The 25,967-nt window shown below is 64.7% G+C and overlaps 1 protein-coding gene across 1 annotated transcript in view; it reads right to left on the reverse strand.

The window, feature by feature from the left end:
* The window catches only part of DAGLA (diacylglycerol lipase alpha), a 34,915-nt gene extending 13,476 nt beyond the window's left edge, over window positions 1-21,439 (reverse strand). The window contains exons 1-16 of the mRNA XM_031943656.1: window positions 12,730-21,439; window positions 12,190-12,401; window positions 11,982-12,083; window positions 11,503-11,641; window positions 9,558-9,645; window positions 8,894-9,028; window positions 8,213-8,290; window positions 6,644-6,737; window positions 4,164-4,310; window positions 3,620-3,900; window positions 2,560-2,643; window positions 2,211-2,288; window positions 2,002-2,082; window positions 1,738-1,880; window positions 545-613; window positions 196-268 (exon numbers count right to left, since the gene is read on the reverse strand). Coding sequence (XP_031799516.1) covers window positions 196-268; window positions 545-613; window positions 1,738-1,880; window positions 2,002-2,082; window positions 2,211-2,288; window positions 2,560-2,643; window positions 3,620-3,900; window positions 4,164-4,310; window positions 6,644-6,737; window positions 8,213-8,290; window positions 8,894-9,028; window positions 9,558-9,645; window positions 11,503-11,641; window positions 11,982-12,083; window positions 12,190-12,401; window positions 12,730-12,824 — 1,899 coding nt within the window. The 5' untranslated portion in view covers window positions 12,825-21,439. The remainder of the gene's footprint in view (window positions 1-195; window positions 269-544; window positions 614-1,737; window positions 1,881-2,001; window positions 2,083-2,210; window positions 2,289-2,559; window positions 2,644-3,619; window positions 3,901-4,163; window positions 4,311-6,643; window positions 6,738-8,212; window positions 8,291-8,893; window positions 9,029-9,557; window positions 9,646-11,502; window positions 11,642-11,981; window positions 12,084-12,189; window positions 12,402-12,729) is intronic.
* Window positions 21,440-25,967: the final 4,528 nt, after the last annotated feature.

The following is a 25,967-nucleotide window of genomic DNA, read 5'->3' on the forward strand; positions in this document are numbered from 1 at the left end:
CTAGACTCATGCTGCAGAATGGGGTTACCGGCTCTATCTCCCTCACCAAGTGACCTGTGAGGGGCGGCAGGTGAGTCTTAGTGACAGGGAAAGGGGAGCTCTGAGCCCTGCCCTTCCTCCCCGCCTCCCCATAGATCCCGGGGGGGAGACACAGGGCCCGGCCCTGGCGTGACAGGGCACCGGGGTGCCGCTCACTTTGGGCTTGGTGCTCCGCTGCAGGACGTCCAGGAGCTGCCGTCGGAACCCTTCGAGCTGCGAGAGGCCGATTCTGTGGGGAGAGAATGGAGGCTGAGTGCGGTCTTGGGGGCGGTGAGAGGGGCGGTACCCCAAAGGGAGCCGGTCCTAGGCCGGGCCGGGCAGGGGAGGGCGCTGACATGGTGGAGACTTGCACCGGTGCCCGGGGAAGAGATGGCGGGCATGAGACAGTCACTTCATCTGCTCACCCAGGGCGCGGGGGGTTGAGAAGAGGGCAGGGGGAAGGGGAGAGACACTGGCTGGGAGCCAGTGGGGACAGTGGCGGGGGCCGGGGGGGGGCTGCACTTGCCTGGGGACCAGGTCTTTGCCCAGGACCACGGCCGTCACAAACTCCTTGGAGTACTCCATGGCGTCCTCGCTGAGAAGGAACCCAGAGGCAGGAGTCAAGGGCCTGGAACCTGGGGTCACCGGCACCCCCGCCCCTTTCCAGATCCCTCCTGGGTCCTCCCGACTGGCCCAGACTCCTCCCCCTCACACAGGGAGCCTGGTCTCCCCGAGAGACCAGAGCCCGCCTCGGGTCCCTCTCGGACCCCCCTGGGAGGCAGGTTTCCTCTTGGACTTTTGATTTGTGGGGAGGGAACTTCTGGTATGGAACATCCCTTTGCCCAATGCATCTACAGCCTGGAGCTTCATCCAAGTGCTGCGAAGGCTGTGGGAGGGGAAGGGCGGCTCCCCAGAGCACCAAATCCTGACACTGACCAGCCGTGTGACCCCCGGGGAAGCCCCTCCCCCCGCTGCCTCAGTTTCCTTATCTGTCAAATGAGCTGGAGAAAGAGCTGGCCACGCCCTCTGGGATCTCTGCCAAGAAAAGCCCCAGGAGGCACGGGGGTCCCACGTGTGTATGTGTGTGCGAGTGTGAGTGTGTGAATGTGTGTGTGTGTGGCCCATGTGTCTTACACTCACTCACATACACTCACACACAACTGTTAGCTCCTTGAGGGCAGGGGCCATGGCTCCTTTTCTCCCTTGGTGCCCCTGCACTGGTCCCCATGACCCCTAACCCTGGGTTGCGCCCCTGGGTCCAGGGTCTCTCTTCCAAGCCCAGCCCCATGGGGGGAGGGGTGTGCACCTTCTGCCCTTGAGAGATGGGGAGGCTGAGGCGGGCCCGGCTAAGGGCTCCCCCGGCACGTGGCCTGAGGTTCTCTCGGCTGCACCGTTTCCTGCCTAACTCCTTTGGGGGGCAGCAGTCTGGTGGGGCGGGGGTCCCTGCCCGGGCTCCAGAGGCCGAGCCTCCTCTCCCAAGCTCCCCATCTTCCCCCCCTTGGGATTGGGTGGCGGGTGGTTCTCCAGGGCTCTGCACGTTCCCATTTCCGAGTTCCCCAGAGCTGACTCTGGCCCCGGGGCCCAGCCCCCCCCCCCCGGGTTTTCTGAGCATCGGCCCTCCTCCCTTTGCCAGGTCCAGACCCCCAAAGACGCATCGCAGCCCCCAGCGGCTCCAAGGGCCCAGAGGCCGCCTCGTTCCCGGCCGCGGCGTCCGCCTACCTCAGCAGGCCCCCCGGCGGGGAGTAGGCAAAGCACTTGAGACTTGGGTACTGAGGGCGCAGGAGGAAGGAGAGGATGGCGGCAGTGCCGGCCCCCAAAGAGTGGCCCACCACGATCAGGCCGTAGTGCTTGGTTCCTCTGCCCTGGGGGAGAGAGCAGAGGTCAGATGCCCGGCCACGACCCCGCCGAGCCACGCAGGGCATGGCTGCCCCCCAATCCCCGAGAGGGCATCCCAGGAGTGGCTGGGGCCCGCGGGCCACTCACCAGATCCCGCCCGAAGGCTTGCGAGAGGACCATCTCCTGCTCCAGCTTCTTCTTAATGTATTCGGCAGAGAGGACCATCCCCTATGAAGGGGGAGGGTGGGTCAGGGCGCCCGTTCTTCTCGGGCTCCAGAGAAGGTGACGCCCCCGGGGCCAGCAGAAGGGCAAGGGGTACAGGCAGAGGGCGCTGCAGAAAAGGGCCCGGGGCTTACCTTGTGTCCCAGCCACGTGCCGTGGTGACCCTCCACCGGGAGCCGCTCGGCGTCGCCCGTCAGGTCTGTCAGCGCGTCCTTGGAGGAGAATCCAGAGTTAGAGCCGCAAGAAGCCAGGGAAGGGGAGCTGGCGGGGAAGGGAACTTGGGGTCTCCCCCAAACTGCCACCGCACTGAGATCACTCTCTTTATAACAGCCGCCATCACACGGCTACCCGCCCCGGTCCCACCTCCTCGTTGTCCTCATTCTCCCAGGCCGGCCCCGGGCCTGGCACAGACCAGGGGCTCCCTAGGGCTCGGCTGCTTGCCGGGCAGACGCCCAAGGGGAAGGGGTGGCGAGGGCCACCTACCTTAGGGGACAGGGTGCCCCGGATGCTGATGACCACCTTCTTCTTGTCATGGTCCACAGCCACATAGAAGGGGGTTTCGTAGACCTGGAGAGGAAGCAGAGCCACCGAGTCAGAGAGGAGCGGGCACTGGGCTCCTCTCATGGCAGAGGCCAGTATTAGGGGGAAGCTCCAGAGGCCGCCCCCGAGGCTGGCCGGCTTCCCCAGCAGGCGCTCAAACTCAGCCCGTCACATTGGGCCTGCCCCGCAGCCATCCTCCTTCTCCCATGTCTGCTTGGGCTGTGCTCCCCTCCCTGCACTTGTTTGGGCTGTGGCCCCCCCTCCTTCCCTGTGCTTGCTTACACTGTGTCCCTCCTCCCTGTGCCTGTGTGGGCTGTGCACCCCCAGAATGCCCTGCTCTCTGCCCCCAGACTCATCTAGGCTATTCCTCAAGGCCCGAGCCTCCCCACAGCTGACCAGCCCACTCCCATCTCCCCGTCTCCGACTCCCCCGGGCCTTCTGCTGCGTCCCACACAATTTCACACTCTGCCATCTCCTCTCCCGTCCCGGGCTCCCACGGGCGCCCGCACTGTCTCCCGGCAGCCTGGGCGGCAGGGCCCCGGCTCTTCCTCCCCCCGAGCCCCTCCGTGCCTGCTGCGCTGCTTGGAGACTGCCCTGAGAAAGAGCTTGCTTTCTAGGGCTCCCATGGAAGATGGGGAGGGGGCGGGGGGAGGCGGGGGTGCCACGGCCAGAGAGGGGGGCCCAGGAGGAGGGAGGGGCCCGGGGCGGCGCCCCATCCAGGCTCTCCCACCATCACCTTCCCGGTTCTGGCCCCGGGCCCGCGGGCACCGCCAGCCCAGAGGGTGGGGAGGGGAGCCGGCCACCTCCGCCAGGGGCTCTTCGGGCTCAGTCTGACCCCTCAGCTCTTGGGCCAGAGAGGAGGGTGCAGGGAGGAGTCCTACTTGTTCCCCGGGGCTAGGACAGAGCAGGGCGGTCACTCGCTGCTGGCAGGGCCGGGGGGGCTGGAGGGGCCCGAGGCCCAGGTAGGTGAAGCGGGTCCTGTGTCCCCTGCGCGAGCCCTCACCGCATCGTGGCAGGAGGTGTAGACGATGTCCACCGAGCTCATGTTCTCGTCCAGGAAGTGGCGGCGGATGGCGATGGCGTTGCAGCCGCAGCAGTTGTCCTCCTCGATGGTGACCCCGGGGGCGAAGCGGGGGCGGGAGGGGCAGAGGCAGCACCTGTGGGGGACACGGAGGAGCATGGAGGCTGGGGAGGATGACAGGGCGCAGCTCCACCGCGGGCCACCAGAGGGAGCCAGCAGCCAACCCATGCTCCCCAGGAGCAGCGTCTCTGGCCTGCCCGGCTCTCAGGCAGGAGCCTTATCCAGAGCCCCACCAGAGGCCTGCTCTAGGGCCCCATGGCCAGTGCGAGAAGCAGGAGCCAGCCTAATTCCCCTAAATCCCCCCCAGGGGGCCTAATGACCTTTCCCCCCAGCCTCCCTCACGTTCTGGGGTCCTTGGGAACCCCGGGAGCCTTAAGGCTCATCCCTGGACAGGGAGGCTGGACATTGTCGGTCCCCCCCTGCACTTCCTCCCTCGCTGTGAGCCAGGGCGAGCCCCGCACCTCACCCGCCACATGGGGCAAGTTCCCTAAGCTCCTCGTGAGGAGCCGATAAGCGCCGTGAGCCACCAGGGCCCTGGAATCTGCAGTGACCTCATGGCTCTGGCTGGGGAAGAGGAACCTGCCCCCTCCCCGGGATGGAGGTGGGGCTTGTCCTTCCGGCGGGAAAGGGAGAGACTTAGCCTCTTGCTGACTCAGGGTGGCCAGGCCTCTGACCCTGGCCCGGTGAGGAGCCCGTCTAGACCCCGGGTGATCAGTTCTGCTTCACTCCTGGCTTACTACAAAGGAGGTTCTCTCCCTCTCTCTACTGAGGCATTTGGGGTTAAGTGACTTGCCCAGGGTCACACAGATAGGAAACGTCAAATTTGAACTTGGGTCCTCCTGCTGCCAAGGCTGGTGCTAAAGAAAGGGTCTTAGTGACTCATTGGTAAATGGCAGTAGATTTTTTAAATTTTAAAAAATTTCAAAAAATAGAAAAATCAATAAAACATCAAACAATATTTAGGAACGTGGCGGGGCCGAGCGCACGCTGTGAACCTGTGCTGAAGGATACTCTTTATCAAGGTCAGCCTCCACACCAACATGATCCAATCTGGCTAAAAACCCCCCAAGAAGGGCCTGGGGTTCCACCGCCGGCTACTGGGGCCTCTGTGGGACTCGGAGTTTCAAAAGGAGATAATGAGGTGCTTTATAAACTTGGGAAGAACTGGGGGTGGGGTGTATGTGTGAGTGTGAGAGTGTGTGTGTGTGTGTGTGTGTGTGTGTGTGTGGACATGGCATGGACAGGCCAATCACATTCGAGCTGGATGGGGTCCAAGGGGCCACCTGATCTGAACCTTTCACCCCAGGCCCCCAGCAGAGGAGCAGCCTCTGCTTTGGACGGCAAAGTCTTAAGTGTCTGAATGAGGTCCTGGCTTCCGCCTCCAATTGGGGGACGAAGCAGCAACGAAGGGCCGACCGGCTGTCCCTGAGGGCCGCTCATGGGGCTGGACCGGGACGGAAGGGCGGGGACCCTGGCTTGGGCACACACCCTTCCATCTGAGGGAGGCGGGGGTGCCTGGGACAAAGGGGCTGCTGGAGGCTTCCTTCAGCCTCCAGGGCTTGGCCGCAGAAGCTGAAGGAAAACATCCTCTTTGGGTTCAGAGCTTCCCTCTGGCACTCTGAGGTTTGGAGGCAGCTACAGGGTCAAGGAACGTCCAAGTCGTGGGGCGTGACCTCCAAGAGCATCTCACAAGAAGGAGAGGGGCCCCCTGGGTCAGCCCCGCCATGGCCCCCAGCCCCCGCCCTGCCCAGCCCCAGCCTCTCCCTGCCAGCTGGCATGTGAAGGCCAGGCCCACCAGCCCTGGGACCCAAGGAGGAGGAGGAAGCCTCTATGGGTGAAGGCCCACTTCTTCACCTGCCGAGGCCCAAATGGCCCAGTGCCTGAAACCTCGGGGAACGTGGCGAGCCACCCTCAGGCTGCCCGGCCAGAGCCACTGCTGACCCGGGAGCGGGTTCTGTGGCCTGGGCCTGGCATCTGGCCAGAGCTGGAGGGGAAGCCCCAGGCACCCTCTGAGCTCCCGGGCTGCCTCTAAGCCCAGCTCTGCTGTGGCTCCCACAGTGAATGTCTAAGGTCCCTCCCGGCTCAGTTGTTCCACAATCTGAGCCCCCTCCATCCTCTGCTCTCTGGTCTGGGGTCCTGCTTTAACCTTCTATGTGACAGTTTCTTGACTCCAACCTGAGTGTCCCGGGAAGCCCTCACTTTCTGTGCCGCCCCTGCCAAAGGGCCAGGGAAGGCTTCCTCCGGGGGCCCCGGATGTCCCCTTCTGGGCAGGGGGCAGTGAGCCCAGCGGCTTGGGGCTTCTGCGGCCACCACCGGCTCTGCACGGCCATGCCGTCTGCGGCTGTCACGCCAGCTAGCCCGGCGGCCCGGGGAGCTGTCCTAGTTCAGGGCCCCAGCTGCCACGGGAACAAGCAGTGCCCTCGTGGGGGAGGGCACAGTGTCCTGGCCCACTTAGGAGGGTCTGTCTCTGGAGGGGGAGAAGGAGGGGCAGGTGTGCTAGTGAGGGACGGCAAGGAGACAGGAGTAGGTCAAGGATGCGGGCGTCCGTGGGACACTCCGCTCTTCCAACCCGGATGTGATGCTCTGAAGTGGGTCAGGTGAGGGATGAGGGATGAAGATGTTTCATGGAGCCTCCCTCAGGGCCTGGGGAAAGGTGCCAGGGCTGGGGGCTCTGCTGGAAAAGGGCATCAGATCCGCACTTTTACTGTTGGTTTGCTTGGGGAAGAAAGGGAGGGAGGGAAGGAGGAAGAAAAGAAGGGAAGAAAGAGGAAGGAAGGGAAGGAAAGAAAGGAGGAAGGAGAGAAGGGAGGAAGGAAGGAAGGAAACGAAGAAAAGGAAGGGAGGGAGGGAGGGAGGAAGAGAGAGACAGAGGGAGGAGGAAGGGAGGAAGGAGGGAGGAAGGAGGAGGGAGGGAGGAAAGGAGGAAGAGGAAGAGGACAGGCTTACGAAAAGGGCCCGGGACCGGGTACATGGGCCAACCATAGGCAGCCAGGGCAAAGAGCATGTAATAACAGACCTCTTTGTAGCGAAGCATCTCATGCTGAAAGAGAGGAGGGGGCAGCGTCAGGCCCGGCCCAGGGGCAGCGTCAAGCCGGGTGGGAGCGGCCCCTCTCAGGGGCCCCGGCGACGGCCACCTCGAGGGCCGAGGTAACGGGAAGGACTTGAGCTGTCGTACGGCAGGAGGCCTGGGGGGGGGGGGGGGGGGGGGGGGGGGGGGGGGGGGGGGGGGGGGGGGGGGGGGCCAGAGGAGACAGTAATTGCATTTCTCTAATTATCTCTGTGCAAGGAGGTTGTGAATCCTACAGAGACCCGTCCTATTGCGTCAATCTCAGGATTAATGACTTGGGGACGAGGCCTTGGCACGGCATCCGGTTGGGGCCCGTCCCGAGGAGAGCCAGGCAGCCAGAACACGTCCCGGGTGAGTCCGAGGAGCCCAACTCCCGCCCCAGCAGCCGCTGACGGGGGGGGGTGTGTGGGTCCTAAGCCCCGGAGCGAGGCATCCAAGCCCAGGGGGAGGTGAGGAAGGCCACCGGTCCCCCCCAGGAGAAGGAGCCCCGCCCCTGTCCCCTTCCAAGCCCTGGGATAGGTGCAGAGGCCAGGGTGGGGGGACCCTGGGGGTCCCCGGGCCAGGCTCGCTCCGTGCTCCCCCAGAAGCCAGAGGCTCCGCCACCTCCGTGTGCCCGGGAGTCCCAGGTGAGGGGAGAGCAGGCGCGTCTCCTGAAAGGGGATTAGTCACCTTGTAAAAAGTTAAAAAGAGGTTATTAGTCATCTTGTAAAGTTAAATAGGTAGCTCCTTAATCAGGGCCCAGAGGGGCGGAAACATCCCTGTCTTCTCAGTCTGCTCTTCAGGAACAAGGGTAGGGAAGGCAATTATCTTGTGTGGAAGGAAGCTCCCGCCCTGGGACGGCTGCTGGACGCCCGCTGCCTCTGATGGGCCCTGAGGGCCGAGGCTCCCTGGGAGAAGGGTCCGGGGGGGACGAGGGATGGCGCCCCCTATGCTGGGCGGGGGGAGGGGGGAGGCCGAGACACGTGGGGACGGCGGCTTCGCGGTGGCGAGGCGCGGGAGGGAGGCGGGTGGCGGCCACGCAGATGGGAGCGGAGCATCCTTGGGGCCTGGTGGTGCCTACTCGGTCTCCCCGGCCCCGGATAGCGCTTAGCCCACACCAAGGGCTTAATAAGTTCTTGCCGACTGACTGAGCAAAGCCTTGGGGGGGAGGCCGGGATGGCATCTCCTCTCGTGGTCATAGTCAGGGTTTGGCCCTGTGGAACGTGCCCCGCGGCCAGGCCCAGGCGGACAGATGCGAGCTCTGAAGAAGGGCTGGGGGGCAGCCTGGTGCAGGAAGAGGGGCCGCGGCGGGGAGGGCGAGGGTGGGACCCGAGCCGCGGAGCAGAGCCGGCGCCGAAGGAGGGGAGCCCATCCTGCATGGGGAGTGAGAGGGAGCATGGAGTGGGCGGGGGCAGGGTGGGCTCGCGGGCCACACGGGCTCCGGCGTCACCGGGACCTTTCGGACTCACCGAGTTTTTGAGGTCCAGATACTTGGTGTTTCGGGTGACGGGCATCCCAGACAGGAAGGCCAAGATGTCGTTGTTGGCCTGTAACGGAGCACGGGGAGGGGCGCAGGTTACAGGGAGGCGCCCCCACCCCGGGCGGGCGTCCAGCGGCCGCTTCCTCTCAGAGCCCCCGACAGTCCTCCGTTCTCATGGGCCTCTCCCACGGCATGATGGGGAACACGGGCTCGTGTCCACCTCAGGCAGGAGCACCTGGGGCCTGTGCTCCCCAACAGCACGGAGCCCATCTGGGACTCAACTGTCCCAGAATCTCATGCTCCCACTGGCCAGGATTCGATCCTGGACCTGGAGGAGGCCCCATTTAGGGAACCCGCCCCCCCCCCCCCGCCCTCCGGGGCCGAGCCCAGGGATCGGAGGGAGCCCTTCAGACTGTCAGGAAGCTCTGCTCAGGCTCAACCTCCCTTGTCCCTGAAGGCAAGGGCACCAGAGCCTGAGGGCCCGGGATGGGGAGAGGCAGCCACAGCCCCCGTGGCTTTGAGCTTGGGGTCTCCTAAGGTCCCCGAACCTTGCTTAGCCTTTGAGAAGTACGCTCCCAAGGGGAAACCTTTGGGAGCGAGAGGAAGCCAGGCCATGAATGGGGGAGGCGGAGGGGACGGGGGCCTGGGAGGGGGAGTGGGGCCCTCGCACCTCGTCCAGCACCGCGTTGCGCTTGGCCCGCTGTCTCTGCCTCAGAAGCACCAGCCCCGCAATGATATCAGACGGCACGATGTCGAGGTCTCGGAAAAACTCCGCAAAGAGGTAGGCGATTTCTGAGTAGGCATCCTGAACATCCGGGGGCCGGTGGGGGTGGGGCCCGGGAGAGGGGGGAGATCCCCATCAGTCAGTCCTCCTCCAGGAAGCCTGCCCTGGGGCCCCCTCTTGCGCCCCATCCCTCGTGTCTCCTCTTCGGCCCCCGCTGAGCTCATCACCCATTCTCGGACGAGTGTGGGGCCTCCAAACTGGGCCCTGCCCTCGGGTCCCTCCCCACTCTGGTCCCCTCCCCACTGCTGCAGCCAGTTCCCCCCAGGGTTCCCTCGGGCATCAAGAGCTCCCTCTCTGGCCCTTCTGTGATCCCGCCACACAGGGCACCTGGTCACTTCTGACCCGGCCTTCACCCCGGCTGTTCCTGATGCTGGGAGTGTTCCCCAGCCCTCCTCCCCAGGCAGGTGGGGCCCTTCTGGCGGGTGATGTGCTGCTGCCAGGCGGGGGCAGTGCCCGCCCCCCCGAGGTTCTGTCACCCCCCTGAGGCTCTGCCCCCCCCCCCGCCCTGAGGCTCTGTGGCGGAACCAGGGAGGGGCGGACGGGCCCTCACCGACTGGGAGTCCTTGGTCCGCGTGCAGCAGAGGAACACTTTGAGCCGGCGTGACCAGCTGGTAGCCTGGCCCTCCTCGAGGCGGTGCCTGTGGGAGTCAGAGCCAGAAGGACCCGTCAGGGGGCCCCGATCAGGCCGGAGGGGCGAGGGGAGGCCCCCGGGAAGGGACCAGCAGCTCAGACCCCAGCCCAGGCCTGTCCAGCCAGGTTCTGAGCCCCCCCCCCGGGAGGCCTCTGTCCCCGGCAGCTCTCCCCACTGGCTGGGCCCGTTCTCTTTTGGAGGAGAAAGAACAGAATCCTCATCTCCTTTCTAAGTCTGAAGGAGACGGAGACCGGCTCTTAGCAGGACACCGGGCTGCTCCGAGAAAAGGGCGTCACTCCCTGCCTTCTCTGCCCCTGGCCTGGCCACACGAGCCACAGAAGAACCACTGAGTGTCCGGGGAGGCCACCGGCCTCTGGCTGCCCTGCCCGGGGTCGATAGGGCCTCCCAGGAGGGAAAGCTAAGGCAGAAAGAGTCCGAGGCTGCTCCTGGAACTCCGGGAGGGCTTGGCCGGAGCCAAGGACTCAGAGGCCCGAGCAAGAGCAAACTGCTCGTCCCCTGGAGCCGCCGGCTGGGCCAGGGCTCTGCTGGACCTGAGAGGGACCGGAGGGAAGAGCTTTCTGCAGGGCCACCTGGGGAGACCAGAGTCAGGCCCTGGGAACCTGCCCAGGCTGGGTCTTAGTGATCGCCCCCCCCAAAGGGCCCCAAGGTCTCGAGTTCCTGGGCTCCTCAACTGGCTGGAAACACTGGGCTCCTCAGAGCCACCTGGGGCTGCCAGGAGTTCCCTATGATCTGGGAGCAAAGGATGCTGGGATGGCTTCCCGGGCCTGCCCAGCACAAAGGCTGGGCCCTTATGCGGGGACCCGGAGCTCTCCAGGGGCAGCTGATGGCACCGGAGTGTTAAGTGACGGCCGGAGGCGGTGGGGACCAGCAGACACCTCTAGGGCCGCCAAATAACTCTTTAATTAAAGCATCTCAACCACAAAGCCCCTGACAGCAAGAGAGCACACTGTGCTTCCGGCCGCAGCCCTGGAGTGGGCAGGGTGGGCAAGAGCCCCTCAGGGAGGAGGAGCAGAGCAAGGAGAAGCCCCTGGGGAGGACGGAGCAGGGCAAGGAGGAGCCCCTCGGGGAAGGAGTTCTGAGCTAACCGGACACTGAGCTCATGGCTGCTGGCCTCAAAGAGACATGGAGGGGGCCCATGGGCAGCCACAGGGCTGATTCCTGAGCGCTGAGACAGCCAAGGAGGGAGCGGCTGGAGAGGCCTCCCTCCCCTTCCCCTCTCCCTGCTCTTCCTCCTCCTCTCTTCCCTTCTCCCTCTCCTCTTTCTCCTCACCCTTCCTCCTCATCTCTCCTCCCCTTCTTCCTCTTCCTCCTCACCCCTGTTCCTTATCCCTCCTGCCCTTATTCCCCTCCCCCTCTCCCCTTTCTCCTCATCTCTTCTTCCCTTCTCCTTCCTCTTCCCCTTCCCCTTCTTCCTCCCCATGCCTCCTTTTCCTCCTCCTCCTCCCCTCCACCCCCCGTGTTTAGAGCACGACCCTTAATTTGCCAGGGCAGAAGGCAGCACTTGGGGCTCACGGCGCCTGGGCCTTAGTACAACTGTGGCCAAACATGGCCGCCTTTGCCTTCTCTGTTAAGTCGGGGCCTTCCTGGGCCAGAGCCCCTTCCTGCCAGGAGCCCTCCCCGCCCGGCTCTCTGGGCATGACCCCCACTATCCGTCTGTGTCCTCATGTACAGTTAATACGTGCTGGGAGGCAGAGGGGGAGAGGCCAGGGAGGGAGGGGGGAGAAGCCGGGGGGGGGGAAGGCCGGGGGGGGGGAGAGGCCGGGGAGGGGGGAGGAGAGCCCCGCGCCGGCGATCCCTCCCTGGGCCCCTTCCCCTGCAGCCCTGGCCCCGGCAGCGAACTGACCGCAGGTTGTACGTCCGCAGGTTCCGCTGCCTCCTCTTGGTGGCCCTCAGCTTGACGAAGGTCCTTCCGGTGGGGTCAAAGACACAGAGGACGGTGATACAGACGCTCAGGATGACCACCCAGTTGCAGACGACCATCCCTGGGGCGTGGGGGTGGGGAGGGAGGAGGGGGCAGTCAGGGCCACCCGAGGCTCTCCTTCCTTCTCCCTCTGTGGGGGGAACGGGAGTCCCCCCCCCCCCCCCCAAGCCGGGGGGGGGGAAGGCCACGCCCTGGACCCAGAACAGCAGGAAGGAGGGAACTGTCTGTGGGTCTCACGGAGCACGTCCTGTAAGGCTCCTGCCCTGTTTTCACCTCTGAGCCTCAGTTTCCCCCTCTGGCTTCTGGGTGCCCTCGAGCTCGGGGTCCCAGACCGTGGAATCCCGGTCATCCCCGGGGTGTTTGGCCCCTCCCCCTTCTGGGCGCCGAGGGCGGGGACCTACCGAGGGTGACGTTCTTGGCAGTGACATCGTTGCAGGAGGTGTAGTAGTGGGTGAGCCAGACGATGCCCACGATGGCGTAGATGAACTCAATGAGCAGGATCGCTGCAAGGAGAGCAGGGCCAGTGTGCAGGGGGGTACATGTGTGCCCAGGGGAGGGTGCCAGGGGGCATGTGCCAGGGGCACTGCCAGGGGGCGCAGGTGGCCTTACCCAGGCGCACGTAGAGCACGTACTGCATGGACTCGCGGGGCTCCGTGTAGAGGATGCCCCCCCGCATGCTCAGCCAGATGATGGCCATCTCGGCGATCATGCAGCTCAGGAGGATGCCCAGGTAGCCGCGACCGTGGTCTACTAGGTTGAGGGAGCAGGCTTCGTTGGGGTTGTAGGCCAGGCCGAAGAGTACCACGGAGAGGATCACAAACCTGCCGGGCGGTCAGTGGTGGCCGGGTGGTCAGCGGCCGTCTGTGGCCCTCTTCCTAGCACCCCGAGGACAAGCCCCGCGGGCAGACAGGCAGCGCGCCCACAGACGCTTCCCTGCTAAGGAGCCCCTCGGGGCCCTGCAATGGCAGGTTAGGCCATGGGCGGGCCCGGCTCGGTGCCTGAGGGGTACTCACAGGGAGGGCGGATTCTGAGAGGAGACGCTAAGGGGGCCTCCGGGGCCTGGGGGGGCAGGGACTCCCGGGGGCCACCCCCCTCCCTGCCCGGGTGCACTAGTGGGAGCTGTCCCTCCCCCCGGGACCCCGCACTCACCAGGTCGTATGGAGGAGGAAGAGGAAGATGGCCGGCAGGACGAGGTCATCGCTGCCCACAGACCAGCGCCGGCGGAACACCACGATTCCGGGCATGGCGAGCGGGTCTGGGGAGGCTCAGCAGGCGCGACGCTCACCTCCTGCGAAGGAGCAGAAGACGTCCCCATGCGCCCGTGGCCCTCTCCGGGCAGGCTGGGCCCTGGGGATGGGGCAGGGGGTGGGCCCGGGGCTGCCCCTCAGTGATTCCTCCTGCCGTCCTGGGCTCAGGGCGGGGGCGGCCTGCTCTGCCCCCCCCCCCCACTAACCCTGCGCCCGGGAGAGGAGGGAAGGACACGGGGCCAGGAGCAAGCGCTGAGTCCCACTGTGGGTTCCCCAGGGATGCTGTGCCTCCTTGGGAAAGGGGCTGCCCCTCTCTGGGTCTCAGGACTCCCCCTGAGACTGTCTTGGGAGCCCAGGCCTGGAGGGCTGGGTGGGCATCCCCAGTCCAAGCACACAGGAGCGCTACTGGCTGGGGCCCGGGGGCCCGGTCCAGCTGCCCCCCACTCTCAGGGGTCTCACAGCTGACAGCCAGCCCTGCCCCTCCAGGGGCTTCTGCAAAGGAAGCCCAGGATGAGGGTAGAGATGAGGAATGATTGGGCCTGACCCGGATCCTGGGCAGAGATGTCCCTGAGCAGCCAGGGGACGCCACAGCATGGTGTGGGGGGGGAGCCAGTGCTTAGGAAGGGCCTGGGGGGGGGGAAGAGTGTGTTTCCTCCAGACTAGAACCCCCCTGACCCAGGTCGGGGGACCCCCATGAAGAAGGAGCTGTGGGCCAGCCCGAGGTGCCCCCTGTCCGAGCCCTGTGTCTATCCATGGGCACTGGTGGGATCCTGGAGGGAAGTGACCAGCGCCTCATTTAGCCAGTGTGGCCCCTGGGTGGGTGAGGGGGCGTGGCAGCGTGGCACAGGCACAGCTGCCTCATCCAGACACCTGGGACTCCTCTGAGTGAGTGGGTGGGTGGGCAAGCTGGGGTCCGGCCTTCTCCCCCTGTTCCCCACCCTCCAGAAGTGATATCATCCCACTCTGAGGAGATGAGTGCGGATTCTGGGAAGAGAGGAGGAGGGAAAGTGAGCAAGCTGGAGTGGGGGTGGGGGGACAGAAGGGCCCGGGGCACGGCCTAGAGATCCCCCTCCTCCTGAAGGCCGGCTCAGAGCAGCTCAGAGCACAAGGCTGCTGATGAAGGCAGGGGCCGCCCTCCAGGGCTCAGAAACAGGAGCCCCCCCAGAGGTGGGCCTGACCCAGCGGGCCCCCACCAGCCCCCTGGGGCTGCAGCCTCCCACTCAGCCCCAGACACTTGTCCCCAAAGGGGCACCGAGCTCCAGACACACACACACACACACACGGGCTTCAGGCCCTTCCAGGCCTGGGGAACAGAAGCCACGCTCTGAGGGGGCCAATGCCTGAAATCCCACCATCAGTTCTGTTCCCTGGAAGGAAAGGCTGCCCCCTTTCTGCCCTCCAGCCTGAGGACTCCTCCCCTGGCCGAGCCCCGATGGAGCCCACCGAACGTCCGCCGCTTCCCTCTGCTCCGGCCCAGCAGCGCCCCCTGGGCTGGCAGCCCCGCCAAGCTCACAGCCCAAATGGGAAAACATCTCGTTTCCTGGCAGGCCCCGGGGCGCCGTCAGAGAGCCGTGACTGCCGAGTCCTCCCCGTTAAGCGCCTGGCACTGCCAGCCCTGGCACTCCCTGCAGGTGAAGGACACAGCCGTGGCCGGGGGCGCTCATCCCTGGCCCCCATGGAGCCCTGGGCATGGAGTCCCGCAGCCCCTTGCCCCAGGGAGCCCAGCCCTCTGCTCTCTGCAGGCAGCCGCCACTGCCGGGGACCCCAAAGGGCACACTTTCTGTGGGCGACCCCCACGCCTCCCAATCCTGGCATCGGTGCGACCGTCTCTGCCCACGTCCCCGGAGAGGTGGGGGACGGAGCCGCCCAAAGGAGCCTCCCTCGAGAAGGGGCCGGGGTCCAGCTCCGCTACACAAAAGGCTGGAGCTCCCGGGACCGCCCCAACACAGACCTGGCTTGGCGGCCCAGGGGCTCCCCCAGACACCTGCCGCCCCATCTTGTGACTCATCTCTTTGGGAGAAGAGCTGCCTTCTCCCATCAGGCGCTCCTGCTTCTGTAATCCCCCACACTCCCTCCTCTCCAAGTCGGGCTGTGACTAGATCCTCTTCCTGCCTACCGTGAGGGAGAAGGGTGACACGGAGGTCAGGAGGAGGCTGGGAAAGAAGCCCAGCCCAACCCAGGGAGCCCAGGGAGCTTGAAGCCTGGAGGCCCAAACCCAGGCTAGGGGGCTCCAGGGCAGTCACTGGATGCAGAGGGTGACCCTCGAGGGGCTGACCTGCAGCCCACCAGTCACTGGGAGCTCCTGGGACAGAGGGAGGAGCTGGAAAGGGGAAGCAGAGGCCCAAAGTGGCTCATCCTCCGGGGCCCCAGCTTCCTCTTGGGACTTGGGGCAGGGGGCTCCTTTCTAGGTCAGAGCAGCATCTCCAAAACCATTGGAGCCCAATGGGCTCAAATCCCTTTCTCCAGGGTCCCATAGAGGGGGCCTGACTTCCCCAGACCACTGGGATCTGGCTCCGGGGGGGCCTTTGTCACCCAGACTCCGTCAGAGGTAAATGGGAAGGAGAGTCCAGGTGAATCTAGGGAACTCTGGGGAGGGGGAGGGGTATCAGGGAGGTGCAAAGCCCACGAGGGAGCCAGGGGCTCGAAGAGGCAGGAGAGGAGGAGGTGCCCGAGAGACGAGGCAGAGACAGAAGGGGACCCACTCAGAGGTGGCCCACGAAGAAGCTGATCCCGCAGGCAGCGGAGAGGAGCTCGAGGATCCCGAGCATCAGGAGTGACTTGGTCAGGCCTGCCCTGAGGAGTGGCGTGCTGGGCACTGGGTGCTAGGCGCTGGGCGCGGGGCTGAGAGGCCGGTGAGAGGTGCCCCTGGTACTGCAGAGCACAAGGGCCGGCACTGGGCATCCCAGGCTGGCGGCTCCCAAACAGGGCCTCGAGGCACGTGCTGAGCCGACTGCCCGGCAGGGCCCACCTCCCCTGCTCCCGAGGCCCTCCCTGGGCCCCGCCAACGTCTGTGGTTCGCAGAACAGCACCTCCCCAGGAGAGCCTTTGGGACTCGGGGCAGAGGGCTTCCTTTCTAGGTCACCTTCAAGGAGGTTACAGCACGAAGGGGCTTGACAGCGGGGAAGCTGGCTCGCTTGGCCGGCTCCCGGGAGCTGGGAATTCAGGGCAGAGTGAGCTCGGAGCCCCCGAAGAGATGGATGGTGGGGAGAGACTCCTCGCCCTTCCCTTGGCCCCGCTCCGGCCTGCGTGGACTCCTGCCCAGGCTGGCTGAGCTCTCTGGGGGAGGCTGGGCTGGAGGGGAGGCTGGCCAGCGGGGTACAGAATCAGACCCAAATGGAGGCTCTCTCTTTGGCCTTCGTTACCAGGGAGGGCAGAGGGAGCAGAGGCTGCAGGCCTGGCCCAGACAATTGCCATGGCGGGGGGGGGGGGGGGGGGCTCAGATCTTCGGGCCATAAACCGAGGGTCACAGACCCCATGACAGGGAACTGAGAGGACCTGAGCCAACTCCTGCATCTTACATTTGAAGAAACTGAGACACACAGAGGGAAAGAGGCACCAGGGCTGCCAGCAGCTGCCCCAGCCCGGGGCCCAGTCTCTTACGGCAGCTCCCTCTTCTCACCGAACTTCTCCCCATCCCTCCCTGGCTCGGCAACTGGGTCACTCACCCCTTGGGAGGGGCGGCCGTCTAACACATAAGCAGGGAGACCCTGGTGGGACCGTCTGCTTCACATGGAAGGATCAAGCCTTTCTCTCCTAAGTCTTCAAAGCCTGAGGGAGCTCCCGCGCTGTCGATACATCGGGAAGGTTCTGGGGCAGCGGCTGCACGCTCCCCTCCCCCACCCCCATCTGCTTAACCAAGGGTCCCTCATTGGCACGTGCCGTGGCCCGCTCTCGGCTCTCGTCCCTCACCGGGTTGCTGCATCCAGTGCTGCCAACCGTCCTCCTCCTAACCCTCTCTCCTTCTAGCTGCTCCTCAGTCTCTCTGGCCCAGCATCCCGGCCCACTGCAAAGCTCTGGGCGCTCCCCCCGGCCCGTCCTCTCCCTTGCTCACTTGCTGTCCAGCTCCCGTCTCTGTGCCGATGGCCCCCGGCTTGGCTCTCCAGGCCCAGTGCCTCCCCTGGGCTCTGGGCCTGCTTCTCCAAGGGCCTGCCGGCTGTTTCCAGCTGGCTGTGCTCCATCTTTGACCCCACACGGCCAGAACAGAATTCACTGCCCTTCCCCTCAAAGTCACTCCTTGCAAACTCCCCTATTTCTCTGGGGGTCCCCATGCTCCCGGCCCCCTGGGTTCTGGCCCAGTTCTGCTCTGGCTCCTTCACTGCTCACTCCCCTCAGCTCCACCTTGACAACAGCTATCTGGGCCAGGTCCCTTCTCCTTGTCCAGCCTCCACGCCCACTCAGGCCCTCACTGCTCCTTACACACAGTGACTGATAACTGCTCTCCCTGCTCCAGCTCACAGAATCCCACTTTTCTGTCAAGACTCATGTCGAGACCCCGTTTCCCCCTGCAGCCTGTGGTTGTCCTGAGCTCGCAGGCTCCTCTCTCCTCCTTCTGTATGTATGGGCACTGGTCCCCATTACAGGTAACTGCAAACAGAGATCCACGTGCTCACAGCGCCCACCTTCCCCATTAGAACAGAAGCTCCTCCAGAAGGAAATAGGAACCCTTCCTATTCCCTGTCTCTGCACCCCCAGACCTCAGCAATGGAGCCTCGCCCAGATGTCGTGAGGCCCGTCCCGGAGACGTCCCCCACGGGGAACAGAGCGAGCCCACCAGCCAGCGGGCGGCCCTGGGATGTGGCCACTCTCTCAAGATGCTGGGAGGCGCCGTGATCCCGAGAACTCACCCCCCAAAACTCCGGGAGAGCCTGGGAGGTCCAGTGGACAGAGAACCAGCCCTGACGGAGGAAGACCAGGCCATACTGTGGGCAGCGAAGTGGCAAGGAGCTGGATGGTCCCAAGAGGGGGAGTTTCTTCACCTGCCAATGGAGCAGGTCACTCTCCCAAAGCTCTGGGATGGGAGCTGTGGCCCAGGGAGGGCTCTGGGAGCTCTTCCCACCCCAGGAAGGGCCAGAGTCACTTGGCTACATTCTTTCTGCATAAATGGCAAGAGTAAGGGAAGGGAAGGCAGGGAAGCTGAGTGCAGCACAATCTCTTCCTGCCCTGGAGCATTAATTCTTCCATGCGGACAGGGTCTTCCTTCCCCTCCCTGGGTCCTTCATGAACATCCCTTCATCCTAGTCTCACAAGCGTTTTTCCTCATTTTGTGGAGGAGGAAACGCGGGCAGAGTTCCCCAGCCGGCCCACAGTGACATGACAGTCAGCATCAGAGCTGGGGCAGGAGCCCAGGCCGGCTGCCTCCCAGCCCAGCCCTTCCACTTGTCTCACTGCCTCCTGTGCTACTATCACCACGATGATTTTTAACGCACCTCGAGTCCTCAGCACTCACTCTAAAATGCCCCAGAAGCCCCCAGGGAAATGCCATTAAGCAGCCCCAAGAGCCTTTTTCTGCCTTTCTCCTTCTCTCTTGCTCTACCTCCCCGAGGTGTCTCAGAGCCCGCTGGGGGGAGCCCGGCAGTGAAGCCGGGGTCTGAAAGACACCGGCCGGCACAAAGAAGGAGGGGGGGGGGGAGAGAGCAAGCTCGCGTGGGTTTGGGGCCGGGTGTGTTCAACCCAAGCTGGAGGCCCGAAAGCTGCCGATTTTCACACATCAGATGGGCTGGAGCAGAAGCAGCGTGATCTTGCCCCGGGCTGGGTCCAGATTCAGCACAAGAGGGGCCTTTTTACAGAGTTTCTCCAACATCAGCCGGTGGAGTCAAGGAGTGGGACGGTCTGGGACACGGGGTCTACCTCGGAGAGCTCCAAGTCACCCCGAGTTGGCGGCTCCTTTCCCTGGGGAGGCCTGGGAGGAGGAACCCCTTGCCAGGGGCCTTGGGTCACCAGCTCTTCTGCCTCCAACCCCATCCTCCAAACAGGGAATTTCAGGGCTGGGTGGGGGTGAATCGGGGGGCAGAGGGCTCCTGTTCGGGGCAACCCTCTGGGAGGGCCAGGGGCCAGGCGGTGGCCACGGCTCCTCCGCTCCTCTTCCTCACCACAGTTCCATCTAGTCCCCGGCTTCTTGTTCTCACGCTAATTATTTTCCATTTGTCTACACTGAACTCAATGTGCCATCTGCTGCTGGCCCAGTCATCGACACCAGCCAACTCTGTTGGAATCTGGTGCTTTTGTTTCCTGGGATTTGTCCGGGAAATGAGGAACATATTGCAGAGAAATAAGAGGGGTCTTTAGAGGTCCTCCGGCCCCTCCCCCGGAGGCCCTTTTCTCTCCTCTTCTAGCTTATGTTCCAGGCTTGTGGCCCAGTTGGTTTCAAAAGTTCAAGTGTTTTCCGCGAGGGGCCGTTCTGGTTCTGACAGCCGGCCGGCTTGTTTTCCATCAGAAACGTGCTCTCATCCCTTTTGGCCTCTTCCTCCCGCCGCGGGGCCCATCGGCGGCCAGTTGCTGGGTGGATCTGAACTAACCAGGCAACCGGGCGTCAGGGGCAGCGCCTACATCCCTCCCTGAGGCCGATCTGACATTGGGGACCTCCAGAGTGCCCAGACCACTCCCCGGTCACCAGGCGGGCCGAGAATGAAGGAGGCCAGAGATGAGGCTCTAAACTCCAAAGGGCCTTGGAGAAGGCCCCCAGAGCCTCCCGTAACTATGATGAGAGGCTGGTTTTTGTGAAACTCGACAACCGTGTGTGATGAGCTGGACTGCACTGGGGGGGGAGGGGGCTCTGTTCTTCCCCAGAAGGAGGGAGAGGACGGTGATAATGTGAACAAAGCGCCCCGAATCCCACATTCCACAAGGTGGCCTCTCACCTGGCTCCGAGTGAGCTCTGAACGAGCTCCTTCCAAAGATGTGGGGCCAAGAGACGCTGAAAATTCTGGGGCCATTTTGGAAGCAGCACCAAGTGGCCTCCAGGGAAAGGGGGATCGTGGGCTGGGCAAGCCCAGGGCTAGAAGGCCCCCAGGGCTGGGGAGCTTTAGTTACGGGGCCTTACCGCCTCACCGTGCCGCTTATGGCCAAATGTGTCTGATCTAAAAGCTCTAAAAGATGGACTCATGCTCTGAAGCGTGAGAAAGAGGGAGAGAAGAGGAGGGAATGGGCCGGTCTGTAAAGCATGAGGAACACCTCCAAGCCACCATTTCCCAGAGGACACCAGGGGGTCTGAAGGAGGCCTCCAGAAAGGCTCGAGGTGGCAGAGATGGGAGGCAGAAGGCCCAGGAGGCCGGGGGCCTCCACCAGGTCCAGAGATCAGGGGAAGTTAGTGCAGGTCAGGTCAGAAAACTTATCTCTCATTTAAATCATTCATGTGGCAAACAGACAGAGGCCGCTTCCTCCTGTCCTTGATGAAGACAGAAGGCGCTCGCTCCAAACTTCCTTAATTTAAAAAGGACGGCGAGCCTCTCAGCCCCTCGTGGGGCTCCACGCCAAGCCGCAACAACCGGTTCCTTCGGCTTTCTCTCAGGCAGCTTCCCCATCTCTGAGTCACCGAACTCGTACCTGCAAGTTCTTTCCTTGACCTCAGATCCCACTCTGGAGGCCCCAAACCCAGGCAGTCGGGTCTCTCAGGGCCTCTGAGAGCAGCGGGCTGCAGTGGGACTCTCGCCTAGCGCCGACTCCCCAAGGAAGGTAGGAAGCGGGCAGCGCCAGCCCTGCCTGCCCTCCCCCTTCCTCCACACTGCCCCATTGCTCACAGTCCTCTCGGACCTTCCCTCTGTCTAAAGGACCCTGACTCTTGCCTATGAATCCCCTGCGTGAGCGAGAGCCTGGAGCCGCTCTGTCTCACACCCAGCCCAGGGGTGGAACGAGCCTGCAAGAGGACGCGTCCCTGGCGCCTCCTCGCCAGCCCGTGCCCAAGGCTCCCGCTCGGATTTCACTTGAACCTTCTCCCTGGGCCACATGGCAGTGGGGATCAGGTGTCCGTAACAGGAGCTCTTCTACTGGCAGGCTGGTCGCAGTCACGTGGGAGGAGAGGACACACGTGTCACGTCCCTGCCTCTGGAAGGGGCCCGCAGGCCCGGAACCCCGAGAGCGGCCCGGGCATCCTCGGAGATCAGAGTGCCAGCCCAGGTGTCCTCAAGCCCTCGGCCCCTGCTCTTGGGGCCTCTCTGAAGGCCAACCGGGCCCTGGCAGAACAAACCCCGCCAGGTCGCTTATCTTCTCACCGGTTTAAGCCATGTTATCCCCTGTGGAGAGCCCCTTCTTCCAAAGGCCCAGGAGCCTCTAGAGGAAGCTCCCTGGTAGCTGCCGAGGCCCCAGCTCCAGAGCCTGAGGACACCAGCCCCTCTTGGGCTGAGCAAACCCAGGTCCCCAAACTCGGACGGCAAGGGGGCCTTGTCCCAGTCGAGCAGTTCCCTGCCACAGACCTTTAAGGGCCTTGAAGCTGCCCCCCCCCCTCCAGGCCCAGGGGGAGCAGAACCAGGGGCCTTCCCCAGCCTCTCCTCAGCCTCCCTTGAGGCTGGCCTCCGCCCAGTACAGCGATCAAAGCTTCTCAGATCACATTAAAAGGCCTGATGATGGGCTGCGAGGCTCACGCCTGTTGGCCACACACACACTCACTCTCTCTCCCCCCTGCCCCCCCCCCTTCATCTTCACTAAGCTCAGACCAGGCAAAAACCCTTCTCTTGCCTCACACCTGCCTGCCCCCCCCCCGACTGACCTAAAGATCCCCCAAGGCCCAGACTGGGGCGGCCGACAGGTGCCAGGCCTGGGTGAGCTCGGTTACCAGGCTGGGGAGGGGCCTTGAGGGCGGGTCCCCAGCCCCCCAGGATGGGCTGAAGGAGCCTCGGGGCGAGCGTGAGGGCACCTGTTCTGGGAGTGAAGAGTGGACAAGGGCCAGCCCAGGAGGCAGGCAGTGCTCCATCCATAGAGACCCCCTGGAGGTGGTGATCCCCCCAGTGATCACTGGGGAGCAGCCATCACAAAGTCCCCTCCAGAGGCAGCCATCACAGAGACGTCTCGGTGGCAGCTGGCTGGCCTTTTGGGCAGCCTTGGGACCCCTGAGGGAGGCGGGACCCTGCAGGCCACCCAGAGAACCAGAGCAGCCCCTTCCCTGCAGGAGCGCTCTCTCGCTCCCTCTCCCTCCAAACAAACAGGAGTTCCTGACCCAGATTTTCTCGGGGCCATCCTGGATCCCGAGAATAGGGCGTGGGCTTGTCCCCGGTGTTCTCGGGTTGTCCTTCCCAAGGACAAACACAGTCTCCCTTCCGTTTGATTCCTGACAGTTCCTTCATACACTGCGCGCCCCACAGACATCAAACGATTTCCCAGGAGCCTCAGGAGACCTTTCCCAAGGCGGACAAACTGAGGCTTGCAGCGAGTCCGGCGCTGGGCCCACGGCCGGCAGGCAGCCTGTGCTTCTGGGGCCTTCGCCAGCCCTGCTGCCATCTGGGGGCTCTGCCCTCGGCCGGGGCTTCCGCGGCTGTATCGGGAACAGTCCGGCCCCGGGGGGCAGCAGATGCCATTCAGCACAGAAACGACCTCACAGGCCTGACACCGGCCTCCCTGGGGCTGCCCCGTCCGCACGTTAAGCGCCGCAGACACCAAGGAAGAGGCTGAGATGCCTGGAGAGCGCTCGCAGGGGCTCCCGCTAAGCCACAGGCGATGGCCCTTTTAAGGGACACGCTCCCAGAGTGGGGAGAAATCGGGGCCAGGCCCCAGGGCTGCTAATGGGCTCCCTGCCTGGGAGCCTGGGACTGGGGGGAGGGGGGAGAACGATGCTGCTTTGGACACAAGCCCCGACCCCCCAGGCTTGGCTCCTCGGCTAGTTCCGAGCCTTCCAGGGAACCTCAGGAACAAGGGCAGGAAAATCACGTGGAGAAATCAGGGGAGGGAGAACTAGGGGCTGTGGCTGGGGTCTGCTGGGGTCACGGCCGCCCAGAAGGCAGCAGGCCAGAAAGCTCTGAGCAATCTGTCGCTGCAGGCAGTGGCCTGGGATGGGGGCTTGGAGGTCTCCTGGGCGCCCCCTCCTCCGAGCCCCCCCCCGGTGCCATCTCAGCGTGATGCTGACCCTCTGTGGGTCTGGCCCCCAATGGGTGCACCCGGCCCTCAGCACTGCCCTGGGAACAGCGAGCAGGGGAGCGGAGGCAAATGCTGCCCCAGCTAACAAGAGCTTCCTCAGCCACCCCAAGGGCAACGGGCTGCCCGGGGCTCTCCCCGCTGCCGTCTCCGTAAGAGGCCGAGGGGCTGGGCAGGGACGCTGTGTGAGGGCCTGGCTCCGACCGGAGGAGGCCGGGAGCCTGGATGCAGGCACCGAGGGCGCGGGTGGGGAGCGCGGGCGGGGAGTGGAGCCCTGGCCTCCCGGGCGTCTCAGGAAAACTTCACCCGGCAGTCCTTCCTGCCAGCCGTGGGCAAGCAGGCTCAGAGCACAACGGGCACAGTTGTCCTGCCCCCTCAGCTCGGATGTGGGCTCAGGGGCTCAGTGGAAGGAGCTCGAAGACGCGGGTCTAGCCTCGTCCTCTGAGAGCACTAGGCTTAGGTGGGCAAGCTGCTCCTCCCCACAATCCTTTCCTCTCCACAATGGGGGGCTGGGGGACCCCCAGCTTCTGCCTTGGCTTTATTTTGCTGATTCTGCCTGGCCAAGGTCGGCCATAACTGGTCAGAATCCCCCATCACTCTCAGGTCCCTGATTCTTCCTTGACTCACCTGACCTCTGACCTCTGACCCTCATTTGAAATCCGTCATCCCTGGAACCCAAGCAGCAGAAAACGCCGTGGCCACGAGGGGCCTGGGGAGGGGGGGGGGGGACGCCTGCCCCAGCTTTCCTGTTGCAGCTCTCGCCTCTAAACGGCCTAGCCGCGATCAGGCAGAGCTGCCCCTGGAGCCCTCCCCCACCATGAGGGGCGCATGCTGCAGCGATCCCCAATCCCTCAGCCCCCCGAGGAGGTGGCTCTTGTCCCTGGCCAAGCTCTGTGCGGGAGCACAGTCCCACTGCCTCCCTAGGGAAACTGAGGCCCGGAAGGAGCCGGCTCCCCCACGCCCAGGAGCTGACCCCCACGTGGCCTCCCTGGCGTGACCGGAATTTGCCCCCTGCCAACCTCCCAGGGCCTTGTGAGAACATCAGGAGACAACAGAGGCTCCTTAGAGAGAAAGCCCCATCCCTTTATGGCGAGCCAGCCTTGGGGCAGACGGGGCCTTGGGGAAGGGGGGCCTTGGGAGAGGGGGCCGGGGTCGACTGCAGCTGGATTGTTCCTTTTTTCTCTTTTCTGCTCTGGAAGCTGCAGTGGGACCTGGGGCCCAGCTCGTCCCGGGGGGGGGGGGAGGGGCGGGATCCGGTGCCCGCTGCTCAGCCCCCTCGCCCACGGCTCCTCGCTGTCTCCCGGGGTCCGATGCAGAGCTTCCTTGCTGGCCTCAGTTTCCCAGTCTGGGAAGGGAGGGCACCGGAGCCTGGGGCGGCCGCACCGAGCTCCTTGGGGGGGCAAAGGTCTCTCTGAGGGTCCGGATTGTGGCTTCATGCTGCCAGGGGAGAAGGGGCTGGGGGAGGGGAAGGGGGCGCCCCCCGGCCCACCATGTGCTCCCTGGCCCTACTGAGGGGTGGAGTCCTGGGGGCCAAGCATCTCCCCCCTTTGTGGCCCCCCCGGCCTGACTGCCGCCGAGAGGCCCCGGGGGGCACCGTGCGCAGGCCCGCCCGCTGCCGGGGAGCCGGGTTTCTCAGTGCCTGAGACAGTGGGCCTTTCTTTGCAGCTGGGCCCTGCTGGGCCTTGGTGCTCTGGCCGCTCCTCCCCCCGCCGGCTCTGGAATGGTCGGGGTCACGGGGACAGCAGAGCCACAAGCAGAACAAGGCTTGGAGCTCCCCTAGCAGGAAACCAGCAAGATGGGGTCCTGGGCCCCCCCCACTTCGCACAGAGCTCTCATTCCCCCCCCCCCCATTCACGGTGTCCAAGGGGCCAGAGCTCCCCGGGGACATCCTCCCCCCTCCTCAGGCCATGGGCCCCCCTTTCAGGGCCCCTTGGGGAATAAGGGAGACGGGCAGTTCCCGGGCCCCACCCCCGGCCCCCTAGGCCCCTTACCTTTTGGGGAAGGCATTTCTGCCCAGTGGTTTCCTTCTCTTTAAGACCTGGGGCCCAGTTTCTGGGGAAAGGGGGCGGAAGGGGCCTGGCTTGGGAAGGCTTCGTGCTGGTTCCCCAGAAGGGTTTGTTTTCCCCAATTTAGCCCAGGACAGGCCGGGACCCACAGGCCAAAAGGGAGGCGAATGAGAAGGGAAAAGGGGTTAGGGTGACCGGTCCCCTGGCCAAGATCCTGGGGAAAACCCCCCTAGGGTCCCCGGAATGGCGGGGCCGGGGAAGGGAGGCCCGGACCCAAACCCTGTCCCCGGCCTGAGATAAAGTCCCCGGGCCCTCCCGAGCCGGCCCTCTCCCCGCCCGCCGAAGGCGGGACGGGGCGGCCCGGGGCAAAAACTGGGAGCAAGGGCAGCATGGGCTGGGCCCCCCAGGCGACCCCTCATCTGTAAAAAGCTTTGGGCTGGGCCCCTGAAGCGGGCCCGAGGCGCGGGGCAGGGAGGGCTCCCGGAAGGGCCCAAAGGGTGGGGGGGGAAAAATCCCCCCAAAGGTGACAGGACAATACCACCCCAACCAACACCCTCTCTCCTCGCCCCTTCTCAGCCCGCCCTGTCACTGTCCCCAAAGCCCCTCCCGGTTGGTGTCACCCAACTGTTTAGGTCCCCTCCCTCCCTCCCGGACTGGGGCCCTCTGGTCCCTTTTAGTTCCTATCCCCCGGGCCTTTGGGGAATTTTGCGGACCCCTTTGGATGCCCCAACCCTGGGAGGGCCCAGATCAGCCAGCCCCATTCAACCCCGGGGGGGCCCCCCCGCCCCTTCCCCCGCCCCGTTTACCCCAGCCCTCCTCCCCCAGAGGGCCCCTTTGGGCTCCTCTCTTTAAATGAAAAGGGTCAATGACAGACCCCAGGGTTTGGCAACGGTGCCCCTCCGCCTCCGGGCCCCCCTGGGGGGCCGAGCCCCGGCCCTCCAGGACCCCCCGGGCCCCCCCCCCCGGGGGCCCCCTTTTCCCCCCTTTCTTGCCCCTCCCACCAAGGGGGTTGCCCCCCCCTTTGGGCCCTTAGCCCGAGCTGGGGCCCAAGGAAGCCTCATTGACCCCAAGGTCA

This window comes from Sarcophilus harrisii, chromosome 6 (assembly GCF_902635505.1).
Source record: "Sarcophilus harrisii chromosome 6, mSarHar1.11, whole genome shotgun sequence".
NCBI lineage: Eukaryota > Metazoa > Chordata > Mammalia > Dasyuromorphia > Dasyuridae > Sarcophilus > Sarcophilus harrisii.